The sequence below is a fragment of the Oncorhynchus kisutch genome, linkage group LG3 (assembly GCF_002021735.2).
Source record: "Oncorhynchus kisutch isolate 150728-3 linkage group LG3, Okis_V2, whole genome shotgun sequence".
NCBI classification, from domain to species: domain Eukaryota; kingdom Metazoa; phylum Chordata; class Actinopteri; order Salmoniformes; family Salmonidae; genus Oncorhynchus; species Oncorhynchus kisutch.
In genome coordinates this window covers 61,231,396-61,243,696 of record NC_034176.2, presented here as the reverse complement: position 1 = coordinate 61,243,696, position 12,301 = coordinate 61,231,396, and the positions used below count along the sequence as shown (strand labels likewise).

The 12,301-nt window shown below is 45.6% G+C and overlaps 1 protein-coding gene across 11 annotated transcripts in view; it reads left to right on the top strand.

Annotated features, from left to right (window-relative positions):
* Positions 1 to 12,301, top strand: part of cbfa2t3 (CBFA2/RUNX1 partner transcriptional co-repressor 3) — a 60,049-nt gene that overhangs the window by 38,501 nt on the left and 9,247 nt on the right. For 4 of the 11 annotated variants that reach the window (XM_031809851.1, XM_031809844.1, XM_031809892.1 and 1 more), the window contains 6 exons: positions 4,969 to 5,150; positions 7,908 to 8,185; positions 8,528 to 8,628; positions 10,044 to 10,284; positions 10,688 to 10,756; positions 11,477 to 11,530. In XM_031809851.1, coding sequence (XP_031665711.1) covers positions 4,969 to 5,150; positions 7,908 to 8,185; positions 8,528 to 8,628; positions 10,044 to 10,284; positions 10,688 to 10,756; positions 11,477 to 11,530 — 925 coding nt within the window. The remainder of the gene's footprint in view (positions 1 to 4,968; positions 5,151 to 7,907; positions 8,186 to 8,527; positions 8,629 to 10,043; positions 10,285 to 10,687; positions 10,757 to 11,476; positions 11,531 to 12,301) is intronic. The other 7 variants (XM_031809882.1, XM_031809878.1, XM_031809899.1 and 4 more) reach the window with 3 other exon arrangements.

Sequence of the window (12,301 nt, the reverse complement as noted above, 5' to 3'; positions counted from 1 at the left end):
CTCTGTCTCTCTGTCCCTCCTGTTTATTCCCAGAGCAGAGGGACATATGGAGGACAACAGGGGGGCGGGCCAAGCTGGAGTCATGCCTGGTTATTAACTATAATTGCAGACATGGTGGTGGCTTGTACGGTTGTGGATGGAATGTATTCCACACACCACATACCAACACAAATACATTCACATACATACAATACATTCACTACGGAGATCTTGGTTAGCTCAGTGAGGGAAAGATTGTTGTGTAGATTAACAAGCAAACAGTATCTGCTTTTTAGAAAGGTGTTAACTAGCAGCCAGGCAGCATGTCCACAGTGTGCTAAATAGATAGATAGATAGATAGATAGATAGATAGATAGATAGATAGATAGATAGATAGATAGATAGATAGATAGATAGATAGATAGATAGATAGATAGATAGATAGATAGATAGATAGATAGATAGATAGATAGATAGATAGATAGATAGATACTATAGATAGATAGATAGATAGATACTATAGATACTATAGATACTATAGATACTATAGATAGGTAGATACTATAGATAGGTAGATACTATAGATAGATAGATACTATAGACAGATAGATACTATAGATAGGTAGATACTATAGACAGATAGATACTATAGATAGGTAGATACTATAGATAGAAACTATAGATAGATAGATAGATAGATAGATAGATAGATAGATAGATAGATAGATAGATAGATAGATAGATAGATAGATAGATAGATAGATAGATAGATAGATAGATAGATAGATAGATAGATAGATAGATAGATAGATAGATAGATAGATAGATAGATAGATAGATAGATAGATAGATTGATAGATACTATAGATACTATAGATAGGTAGATACTATAGATAGGTAGATACTATAGATAGATAGATACTATAGACAGATAGATACTATAGATAGGTAGATACTATAGACAGATAGATACTATAGATAGGTAGATACTATAGATAGATACTATAGATAGATAGATAGATAGATAGATAGATAGATAGATAGATAGATAGATAGATAGATAGATAGATAGATAGATAGATAGATAGATAGATAGATAGATAGATAGATAGATAGATAGATAGATAGATAGATAGATAGATAGATAGATAGATAGATAGATAGATAGATAGATAGATAGATAGATAGATAGATAGATAGATAGGTAGGTAGGTAGGTAGGTAGGTAGATAGATAGATAGATAGATAGATAGATAGATAGATAGATAGATAGATAGATAGATAGATAGATAGATAGATAGATAGATAGATAGATAGATAGATAGATAGATAGATAGATAGATAGATAGATAGATAGATAGATAGATAGATAGATAGATAGATAGATAGATAGATAGATAGATAGATAGATAGATTGATAGATACTATAGATACTATAGATAGGTAGATACTATAGATAGGTAGATACTATAGATAGATAGATACTATAGACAGATAGATACTATAGATAGGTAGATACTATAGACAGATAGATACTATAGATAGGTAGATACTATAGATAGATACTATAGATAGATAGATAGATAGATAGATAGATAGAAGATAGATAGATAGATAGATAGATAGATAGATAGATAGATAGATAGATAGATAGATAGATAGATAGATAGATAGATAGATAGATAGATAGATAGATAGATAGATAGATAGATAGATAGATAGATAGATAGATAGATAGATAGATAGATAGATAGATAGATAGATAGATAGATAGATAGATAGGATAGGTAGGTAGGTAGGTAGGTAGGTAGGTAGATAGATAGATAGATAGATAGATAGATAGATAGATAGATAGATAGATAGATAGATAGATAGATAGATAGATAGATAGATAGATAGATACTATAGATATGTAGATACTATAGATAGGTAGATACTATAGATAGGTAGATACTATAGATAGGTAGATACTATAGATAGGTAGATACTATAGATAAGTAGATACTATAGATAAGTAGATACTATAGATAGATAGATACTATAGACAGATAGATACTATAGATAGGTAGATACTATAGACAGATAGATACTATAGATAGTTAGATACTATAGATAGATAGATACTATAGATAGATACTATAGATAGGTAGATTACTATAGACAGATAGATACTATAGATAGGTAGATACTATAGATAGGTAGATACTATAGATAGGTAGATACTATAGATAGGTAGATACTATAGATAAGTAGATACTATAGATAAGTAGATACTATAGATAGATAGATACTATAGACAGATAGATACTATAGATAGGTAGATACTATAGACAGATAGATACTATAGATAGGTAGATACTATAGATAGATAGATACTATAGATAGATACTATAGATAGGTAGATACTATAGACAGATAGATACTATAGATAGGTAGATACTATAGATAGGTAGATACTATAGATAGATAGATACTATAGATAGATACTATAGATAGATAGATAGATAGATAGATAGATAGATAGATAGATAGATAGATAGATAGATAGATAGATAGATAGATAGATAGATAGATAGATAGATAGATAGATAGATAGATAGATAGATAGATAGATAGATAGATAGATAGATAGATAGATAGATAGATAGATAGATAGATAGATAGATAGATAGATAGATAGATAGATAGATAGATACTATAGATAGATACTATAGGTAGATACAGTGCCTTGCGAAAGTATTCGGCCCCCTTGAACTTTGCGACCTTTTGCCACATTTCAGGCTTCAAACATAAAGATATAAAACTGTATTTTTTTGTGAAGAATCAACAACAAGTGGGACACAATCATGAAGTGGAACGACATTTATTGGATATTTCAAACTTTTTTAACAAATCAAAAACTGAAAAATTGGGCATGCAAAATTATTCAGCCCCCTTAAGTTAATACTTTGTAGCGCAACCTTTTGCTGCGATTACAGCTTTAAGTCGCTTGGGGTATGTCTCTATCAGTTTTGCACATCGAGAGACTGACATTTTTTCCCATTCCTCCTTGCAAAACAGCTCGAGCTCAGTGAGGTTGGATGGAGAGCATTTGTGAACAGCAGTTTTCAGTTCTTTCCAACTGATTCTCGATTGGATTCAGGTCTGGACTTTGACTTGGCCATTCTAACACCTGGATATGTTTATTTTTGAATCATTCCATTGTAGATTTTGCTTTATGTTTTGGATCATTGTCTTGTTGGAAGACAAATCTCCATCCCAGTGTCAGGTCTTTTGCAGACTCCATCAGGTTTTCTTCCAGAATGGTCCTGTATTTGGCTCCTTCCATCTTCCCATCAATTTTAACCATCTTCCCTGTCCCTGCTGAAGAAAAGCAGGCCCAAACCATGATGCTGCCACCACCATGTTTGACAGTGGGGATGTTGTGTTCAGGGTGATGAGCTGTGTTGCTTTTATGCCAAACATAACGTTTTGCATTGTTGCCAAAAAGTTCAATTTTGGTTTCATCTGACCAGAGCACCTTCTTCCACATGTTTGGTGTGTCTCCCAGGTGGCTTGTGGCAAACTTTAAAGAACACTTTTAATGGATATCTTTAAGAAATGGCTTTCTTCTTGCCACTCTTCCATAAAGGCCAGATTTGTGCAATATACAACTGATTGTTGTCCTATGGACAGAGTCTCCCACCTCAGCTGTAGATCTCTGCAGTTCATCCAGAGTGATCATGGGCCTCTTGGCTGCATCTCTGATCAGTCTTCTCCTTGTATGAGCTGAAAGTTTAGAGGGACGGCCAGGTCTTGGTAGATTTGCAGTGGTATGATACTCCTTCCATTTCAATATTATCGCTTGCACAGTGCTCCTTGGGATGTTTAAAGCTTGGGAAATCTTTTTGTATCCAAATCCGGCTTTAAACTTCTTCACAACAGTATCTCGGACCTGCCTGGTGTGTTCCTTGTTCTTCATGATGCTCTCTGCGCTTTTAACGGACCTCTGAGACTATCACAGTGCAGGTGCATTTATACGGAGACTTGATTACACACAGGTGGATTGTATTTATCATCATTAGTCATTTAGGTCAACATTGGAGAGTTTGCTGTACTGAAAGTAAAGGGGCTGAATAATTTTGCACGCCCAATTTTTCAGTTTTTGATTTGTTAAAAAACTTTGAAATATCCAATAAATGTCGTTCCACTTCATGATTGTGTCCCACTTGTTGTTGATTCTTCACAAAAAAATACAGTTTTATATCTTTATGTTTGAAGCCTGAAATGTGGCAAAAGGTCGCAAAGTTCAAGGGGGCCGAATACTTTCGCAAGGCACTGTAGATAGATAGATAGATACTATAGATACTATAGATAGATACTATAGATAGATAGATACTATAGAGAGGTAGATAGGCCAGTGTCTGGTGGGCGCTAGCTGTCTCATTAGTGGAGATTATTATTATTGTTGTGAGAGCGGCTTGGCGTGCCTTTAGCAGCATCCAGAGGATGGCTCAGGGCCTGGTGTCAATAGGACAGTTTTCCAGCCCGCCTGCTGTGCCATGAGGTTACACATCTGTGACATGGCAGCCAGCACTGTGCTTTGTCAAAGTGACGGCCTGACTGAGCTCTCTGACAGCACCCACTTACCCCTCCTCTCTCCCCTCTTCCTCCCCCTGAGAGAGACAGACGCTGGGGAGGAATGTGGGGTTGGTGAGTCTGTGTTATCTCACTGTCTCATCCTCTCTCTTTCTCTCTCAATCTCTCTCACTTGCTCTCCAATTCTCTCTCTCACTTTCTCTCACAATCTCTCTCTCTCTCAATCTCTCTCTCTCTTTGTCTTTCCCCCCACATGCTCTAACTCTTCACTCTAAAACTATTTTATTTTTATGCCCTGTCTCTCCTCTCTCCTCCACCTTGACCCTCCTCCTCCTCTCGCCCTTTTCCACTTACCATATCTTGTCCTTTCATCCCTCCTATCCCTCCTCCCCCCTTCCCTCTCCTCTAACAGGCGAACCTGCCCCTGCTTCAGAGGGAGCTCCTCCACTGTGCACGGATGGCCAAGCAGACTCCCGCCCAGTATCTGGCCCAGCATGAGCAGCTGCTGCTGGACGCCAACGCCAGCTCGCCCCTGGACTCCTCTGAGATCATGATGGAGATCAACGAGCATGGCAAGAGGAGGACCCCCGACAGGTACTGACTGACCACCATACACACACACACACACACACTCAGAATACACACACTATGCAGACACGTCACATACCACAGCTGGAAAACAAACTTATCACTCCTCTCCCTCCATCTTACAGCAGAAACACAACTGAAATGAACACACACAGGCTTACACACACAAATAATTGAATTATTTCTGGGTATTTGGAAATGGCAAGCCACAAGGGGGAGGTTATAAATCCTCTGTGCGGGAGGCGGAAGTCTGGGCAGCCCTGATGCCAGGCGGGCAGGGAGGGAGATGCAGGCTGTGCCAGCTGTCTGTGAGGGGAGGAGGAGGAGAGAGGGAGGAGTAGGAGTAGAGGAGGATGAGAAGAGGAGGATAAGTCCAGATGCTGTGGACGTCACGCTATAACCACAGCAGCAGCAGTGGCTCTGTGTCAGCGGCCCCAGTACAGTATGAGGAGATGTACTCAGTCCAACCCACAGACAATGCCCTCACTGTCCTATACACTTCCCTGCCCTACCCAAAGCAGCTTGCTGCCATATCCGCCCCCCCACATGGGGCTGTATGGAGGGGGGTGTGGAGGGGGATACACATCTGGAATTTAAGACAGACAAAACCACAGCACTACTCTCCTTTCTCCCCCGTCTCTCTCTCTCCCTCTCGCTTTATCTCTGGCTGCCTCTCCTCTCTTCTCCTCCCTGTCCTCACCTTCAGTCAGCTAGTCAGTCAATGTGTCTTCTTGAAGCTGCCCATATGTCAGGGATGTGTCCAGATTCTGCTGAAGCCCTGCTTGAACTGATCCTGACGGAGAGGGAGGGAGAGGGAGGGAGGGGGAGAGAGAGAGAGGGAGGGAGGGAGGGGGAGAGAGAGAGAGAGAGGGAGGGAGGGGGAGAGAGAGAGGGAGGGAGGGGGAGAGAGAGAGGGAGGGAGGGGGGAGAGAGAGAGAGGGAGGGGTAGAGAGAGGGAGGGAGGGGGGAGAGAGAGAGAGGGAGGGAGGGGGAGAGAGAGAGAAGGAGGGGGAGAGAGAGGGAGGGAGGGGGGAGAGAGAGAGAGGGAGGGAGAGAGAGAGAGAGGGAGGGGGAGAGAGAGAGAGGGAGGGAGGGGGAGAGGAGAGAGAGAGGGAGGGGGAGAGAGAGGGAGGGGAGAGAGAGGGAGGGAGGGAGGGAGAGAGAGAGAGGGAGGGGGTAGAGAGAGGGAGGGAGGGAGGGAGAGAGAGAGAGGAGGGGTAGAGAGAGAGAGGGAGGGGTTAGAGAGAGGGAGAGGGAGGGGTTAGAGAGAGAGAGGGAGGGGGGGAGAGAGAGAGGAGGGAGGGGGGAGAGAGAGAGAGAGGGAGGGGGGAGAGAGGGAGGAGGGGAGAGAGAGAGGGAGGGAGGGGGAGAGAGAGAGAGGGAGGGGGAGAGGAGAGGAGAGGGAGAGAGAGGATGGAGGGGTGAGAGAGGAGGGAGGGAGGGGGAGAGAGAGAGAGGGAGGGAGGGGGAGAGAGAGAGAGGGAGGGGGAGAGAGAGGGAGGAGGGAGAGGGAGGGAGGGGGAGAGAGAGAGGGTGGAGGAACGGGCAATCCCTCTGTAATCTGCACACCTCCGCCTCCCAACCCCTGGTTTACAGTGTCACGGCAGGTTGGGCCAGCTGTTGCTTTGATTTGTGAGATATCGGTGGTGGGCTAGAGGACTGACAGAGGGGCACAGCGGTCTAAGGCACTGCATCTCAGTCCAAGAGGCGTCACTACGGGCCCTGGTTCGAATCCAGGCTGTATCACATCCGGCCGTGATTGGGAGTCCCACAGAGCGGCGCACAATTGGCCCAGCGTCGTCCAGGTTTGGCCGGGTTAGGCTGTCATTGTAAATACGAATTTGTTCTTAACTGACTTGCCTAGTTAAATAAAAGTGAAATGTAAAAAAAATACAAATTCTGAAAAAGACAGACACATCCCCCCTCACAGTCTCACCCCACGACCCAGAGCTTGCCAGAAGTGGAGAGGGGATTGGGGGTGGAGTGTGGGAGGGGCTACATCACGTAAACAAAGAGAGGGCAAATACCCATACACACACACACACACACACACACACACACAGACAGTAATATACACACACTCACTCATAAACAAAAACACACTCGCATGCACATGGCGCTGAAATTCCTTTCATTTGCCTTTGATCCCGGCGATGATAGAGAGCGATTTACCTCCGAATGCCTGGCTGTTTCACCAAGCTAAACAGATTAATATCAACACCAGCGTTTTAAACTGTCCAGATGGCTCCCAAACAGGACCGTCACTGAACATCTGCCAAACACAGACTCACAACGGCCCCGTAGGTCTGTGGGAGAGGCTACACTTGCAAGTTAAGAGAGTGAGTTGAGGGATATTAGGATTAAGAGTTTGGATCCCAGCTCGAGACACAGAATATACCGAGTGTATTTCTTACGTATGGCGTACAGCTGTGCACACACTCTGGAGTAGATTCTGTCTGAAGTGAACAGTGAGCTTCTCAGCAGGGAGGATTCCTGAAACACCGTCAGATTTACTGCTCATGTCTTCAAGTAACAACAACAGGTTAGCGGCCCAGTAAATCTAGAATGTCTTAAGTTTACAGGTACATTTTGACTATAACAAATCTCATTCCTGTTCCCTCAGTGGCATACTAATACCAAAACAATAATTTTCCTCATATTCTATGAGATGTTAACAATTGTAAAGGGAGTGAAAGTGTCTGATTTGGTGGTGACACGTATGAAGGGAATGTAACCGTGTTGATCTGTGCTTTCTTCCTTCAGGACCAAAGACTCGGAGAGAGACGGGCACCACCCGGAGCACCTGGCCAAGCGACCCTGCACCATCAGCCCCAGCCAGCGCTTCAGCCCCAGCACTGGCCTGCCAGCCCACCCGCCCCCCAACGGCCTGCCCACGCACCCCCCCAACGGCCTGTCTCACCCCAACCCCCCTGCCCCCCAACACTACCGTCTGGAGGACATGGCTCTGGCCCACCACTACCGCGATGCCTACCGCCACACAGCAGAGCACCGCGAGGCTCGGGACAGGCACCGGCAGACAGGTGAGAGGGGGAGGGAATGAGAAAGGGGCGAGGGAGGGATGAGGGGGAGAGAGAGAGAGAGAGAGGGCCTCATGGCGTCTCTAAAGAACAATGAGAGGTTGTCACAGTTTGGTGTTAAATCCCCAAGGTAGTCTATAAAAAGCCGACAGTGACACATGCTTGGGTATGTCCTCCTAGGAATCCATATGCGTCGTCCCTCGGTTAGAGCCGCAATGGCTCACACTGTATAAGGAAGTGTTTGAGCCCTAATGTCCTGTATGTGGAGGAGACTGGAGCCAGAATGGCTCATATGTGGTGATGGTGCTTAAGTGCTGAACGCAGGACTGTGTGTTTGTGTTTCAGCCGTGCATGGAGCACGCCAGGAGGAAGTGATCGATCACCGCCTGACAGATCGGGAGTGGGCCGAGGAGTGGAAGCACCTCGATAATGTACGTGTTGCTGGGGTAGGGCTCCCCGGTTTTATCCTAATATCTCCCTGATATCTCCCTAATATCTCCCATCCAACAGAGAAGTGAGTAGTACAGCTCTCAGTGCTGTAGATTATATGAAAGGAGGTGGGACGAGAGGAGACAGGGTGCTGCTGACAGGTTTAAGAACCGAAACATCAGCGGAGTTTGCATTTGATGGACAGCTGACCTTAGGGGGTCTGTAGAGGCTTGTGTCCATGTCAGGACAGCCGAGGCCTCTCTGGCCAGCGTACAAAGACTGGAGCAGAGCTCCCCTTACCTTTACCAAGGCTGGAACACTCGCTAATACACACACACACGCATGCACGGCACATGCGCACACACACACACACACACTCAGGCACTAAAAAGGGCCACAGATGGAGCGAGGGACCCAGTAGAGGACAGCTCCAGCTGGGGAGAGCAGCTGAGACAAGGGCTGCAGTCATGGAGCGAACTGGCCTGTGCTGGGCCTCTGCCAAATTAGAAACACTCTACTGAAATAAATATAGATAACAGAGAGAGGGAGAGGGAGAGGGAGAGGGAGAGAGAGAGAGAGAGAGAGAGAGAGAGAGAGAGAGAGAGTAGGAGGTGGAGAAAGAGAGAGAGAAGCAGGCAGAGAGAGGGATATTTAGAAAGAGAGAATATGGAAGGAAGGGGGTGAACGTAAAAAGCATTTTGCAGACCGGGGGTTGAAGGGCAAAGGCAGAAAGAGAAACAATGTTGAGAGAGAGAACGAGAGTTAGTGAAGAATAATATAAAGAGGAAGGCAAGGGGAGGAGGTGTGGGTGAAAGGCTTTAGCAGACAGGGGCTTGGAGGGAGCACAGGGGTGGAAGGAATTGGTTAGGCCTTTTCCATCAGTAGCACAGCTGTTACAGCCATTTTTACTTCACTGCTCTGTATAACCACTCAACCTCATTCACACACACACACACACACACACACACACACACACACACACACACACACATACTCAGCACCGCTGGCTCTCGCTGCTAAAACGGGGACAGGGTCACACACTCAGGAGTGCTCCTGCGAAATTTTTGTTGCACCTAAGCAGCAAAAAATGATTCTAGAGAGACTGGATTGCTCCGGGAAAAAAATCACTCAAATTACCGTCAATGAAAATGTTCTCATACAATTTCACATCTTGATAAAGGTTAGGCCTGATTGTGCTTTTTCATAGCCTAATTTCAGAATGTGCACTATACAGTACTTCCAATTGAAACCTCGACCCTGATTTAACGGTGGACTTTTAGGTGCAGAGGCTCTGCCACTCTTTAGCACCACCGAGAGCAGCTGCCTGTTGTCAGAGTCTGAACTGTAGGAGAGTAAATCAGAGAGTAGAGCGGCACTCTGATCATGTCTCCCCCTCCCTCCCTCCCTCCTTCCCTCCTCCTCCCCCCTGCAGCTGCTCAACTGCATCATGGACATGGTGGAGAAGACACGGCGGTCTCTCACGGTGCTGCGGCGTTGCCAGGAAGCCGACCGCGAGGAGATGAACCACTGGATCCGGCGCTACAGCGACGTGGAAGATATGAAAAAAGGTGGGAGCAACGGCCAGCCACGCCCTCCTCCTCCTCCTCTACCTCTACCTCCTCACAACTCCTCCTCCAACACTCCTAACAACGTCGAGACACAGCAGCCCATAGGTACTTCCACTGCTGCAGACACCAGCACCACCAGGCCTCCAGCATGGCCTCACTCCACACTGTCACTCACTCTGTGTGTTCTGTCTGCTCTGAGGAAAGAGGAGAGCATGCTGGCATTGCATGGCCACAGAGACATTGGGCTGGGGGTTGAAATGAAATGTTACAAAGCAAAACGAAGCTCAAGTTTGAGGGTGTTCATGTGGTTGGGGCACAGGGGGCTGAATCCTAACTAGAAATCTATGCATGTAGCTTGGACTTTTGGGTAAACCATGCACTGACGTTAGTGGGAAATCTGTGCAGAAATGTTGAGTTATTTTCAGTTAGGATTTGGCTCATAAAGTGTGTGTGTGTGTGTGTGGAGAGTGGTAGACTGACTGATGTTCTGGTCTGGATTGTGTTTCAGAGATTCATAGGGACTTCCTGCACAGACCTGCGTCTGGCTACCTACCTGAGGAGATCTGGAGGAAAGCTGGTGAGTAACCACACGTCTGTCCTGACTGAACTGTCTCCCGTCACCCTCACGGCAACCGCCACTGCAGATAGCCCTGCCTCTCCTGTTACCATAGTTACGTAAGGACAGGGATGGGATTGGAGGGCCTGTGACTGTCATGTGTGTCATTAGGGCTAAGAACGTTCCACCTTTAACCGCGATGAATGGCGACTGCAGTCCAGCTGCAGTGAAAATGCACTAACCAACCTGGCGCTGTCCAGAGCAGCGCATGCAGCAGAGGTGGGGCCTGCAGCTTCACCGGGGAGAGGGAGGAGGAGGAGGAGGGATTTCCTCTGTTTTGGAGTAGTAAAGCTTAGTTCATATAATACTGCTTTTCATTGTGACAGCTTTTAACTCATTGTTTTAGATATAGTTGAAACAGTCAAATCAATTGCGTTCTAGTAACTGTTGGCAATCTGGGACCAAGCCCCTTAGTCAGACTAATGACTGTCGCCATCATACGCAGAGCAGTCTGATTCCGTTATATGTAGCAGGGGTGGTTGCAGTGCCTGTGCCTTATATAGCTAGCATATCCCAAATGGAGTCAGTTATGACGCAGCCTTGGTCCCACTGAGTACCAACACAATTATGATGCAGTCATATTCAAATACTGTAGGGGAAAGATGCTGCTGCCTGCGAGATAATGTGCTGCATTTTCACCAGCAGGAGAACTATTTTAATTTACAGTTGTTTTTCATACAGGTGCTACAAGTATCCCACTCTCCCCAGCACTGAAGCAACTCCAAAACAAGCAGGGTGAGTATGACAGCCCCCCCCCCCCCTAGTGTGTGTGCGTGTGAGACGCCTCCAATGGTATTCACTACTGCACCACCTCTGTCCTATTACCACTGCTCCCTCAGCAAACAGCATAACTGCAGTCCATCTCTTTCATTAGAAAAACACACGTATTCTCTGGTGTCGGTCGGGTTGAGAGACTCTGCCGCCTTGAAAGGCAAGATCTGAAGTGTGAAACGGAAACACCTGCCGGATCCCTCCGGAATTAAAACGTTAATATTGCTGCCCCTCCGTGTTTTGCATTAAGTGCTAATTGTCCTAGCATCTGCTCTGCAGGCTCCTTGATAAGAATTAATTACATTTGTAAACTAACCGTAGTGATGCATGCATTAAGCCTGATAATTGAGCAGCAGAGGACTGTACCGATAGTTAGGAGAAGGCATGCCTTTAAGAAGGGAAGAAATGTAGAACTGAAATGGTGGATGAAGGTAGAGACGGGCAGGATGAAAAAAGCCAGGGAAGAAGACGTGTGCGGGAGGTGTTGAGAGGATAAACGGAATACAAACTACTTCTCTAGTTTCTGAGCAGAGGAGACAGACTCGCACACACAAAGACACGCACGCACGCACACACACACACACACACACACACATCCTCATATTCAGCACATACACACGGGACTAGCCGCCCAGCCCCCGTACCCCAGCTCAACACAGCAGCCTTAGACAGCTGGACCAGAGAGGGAGAAATGGCTCATCTCCTTTACACCGACTGACTGGAAGGATGAGAGGG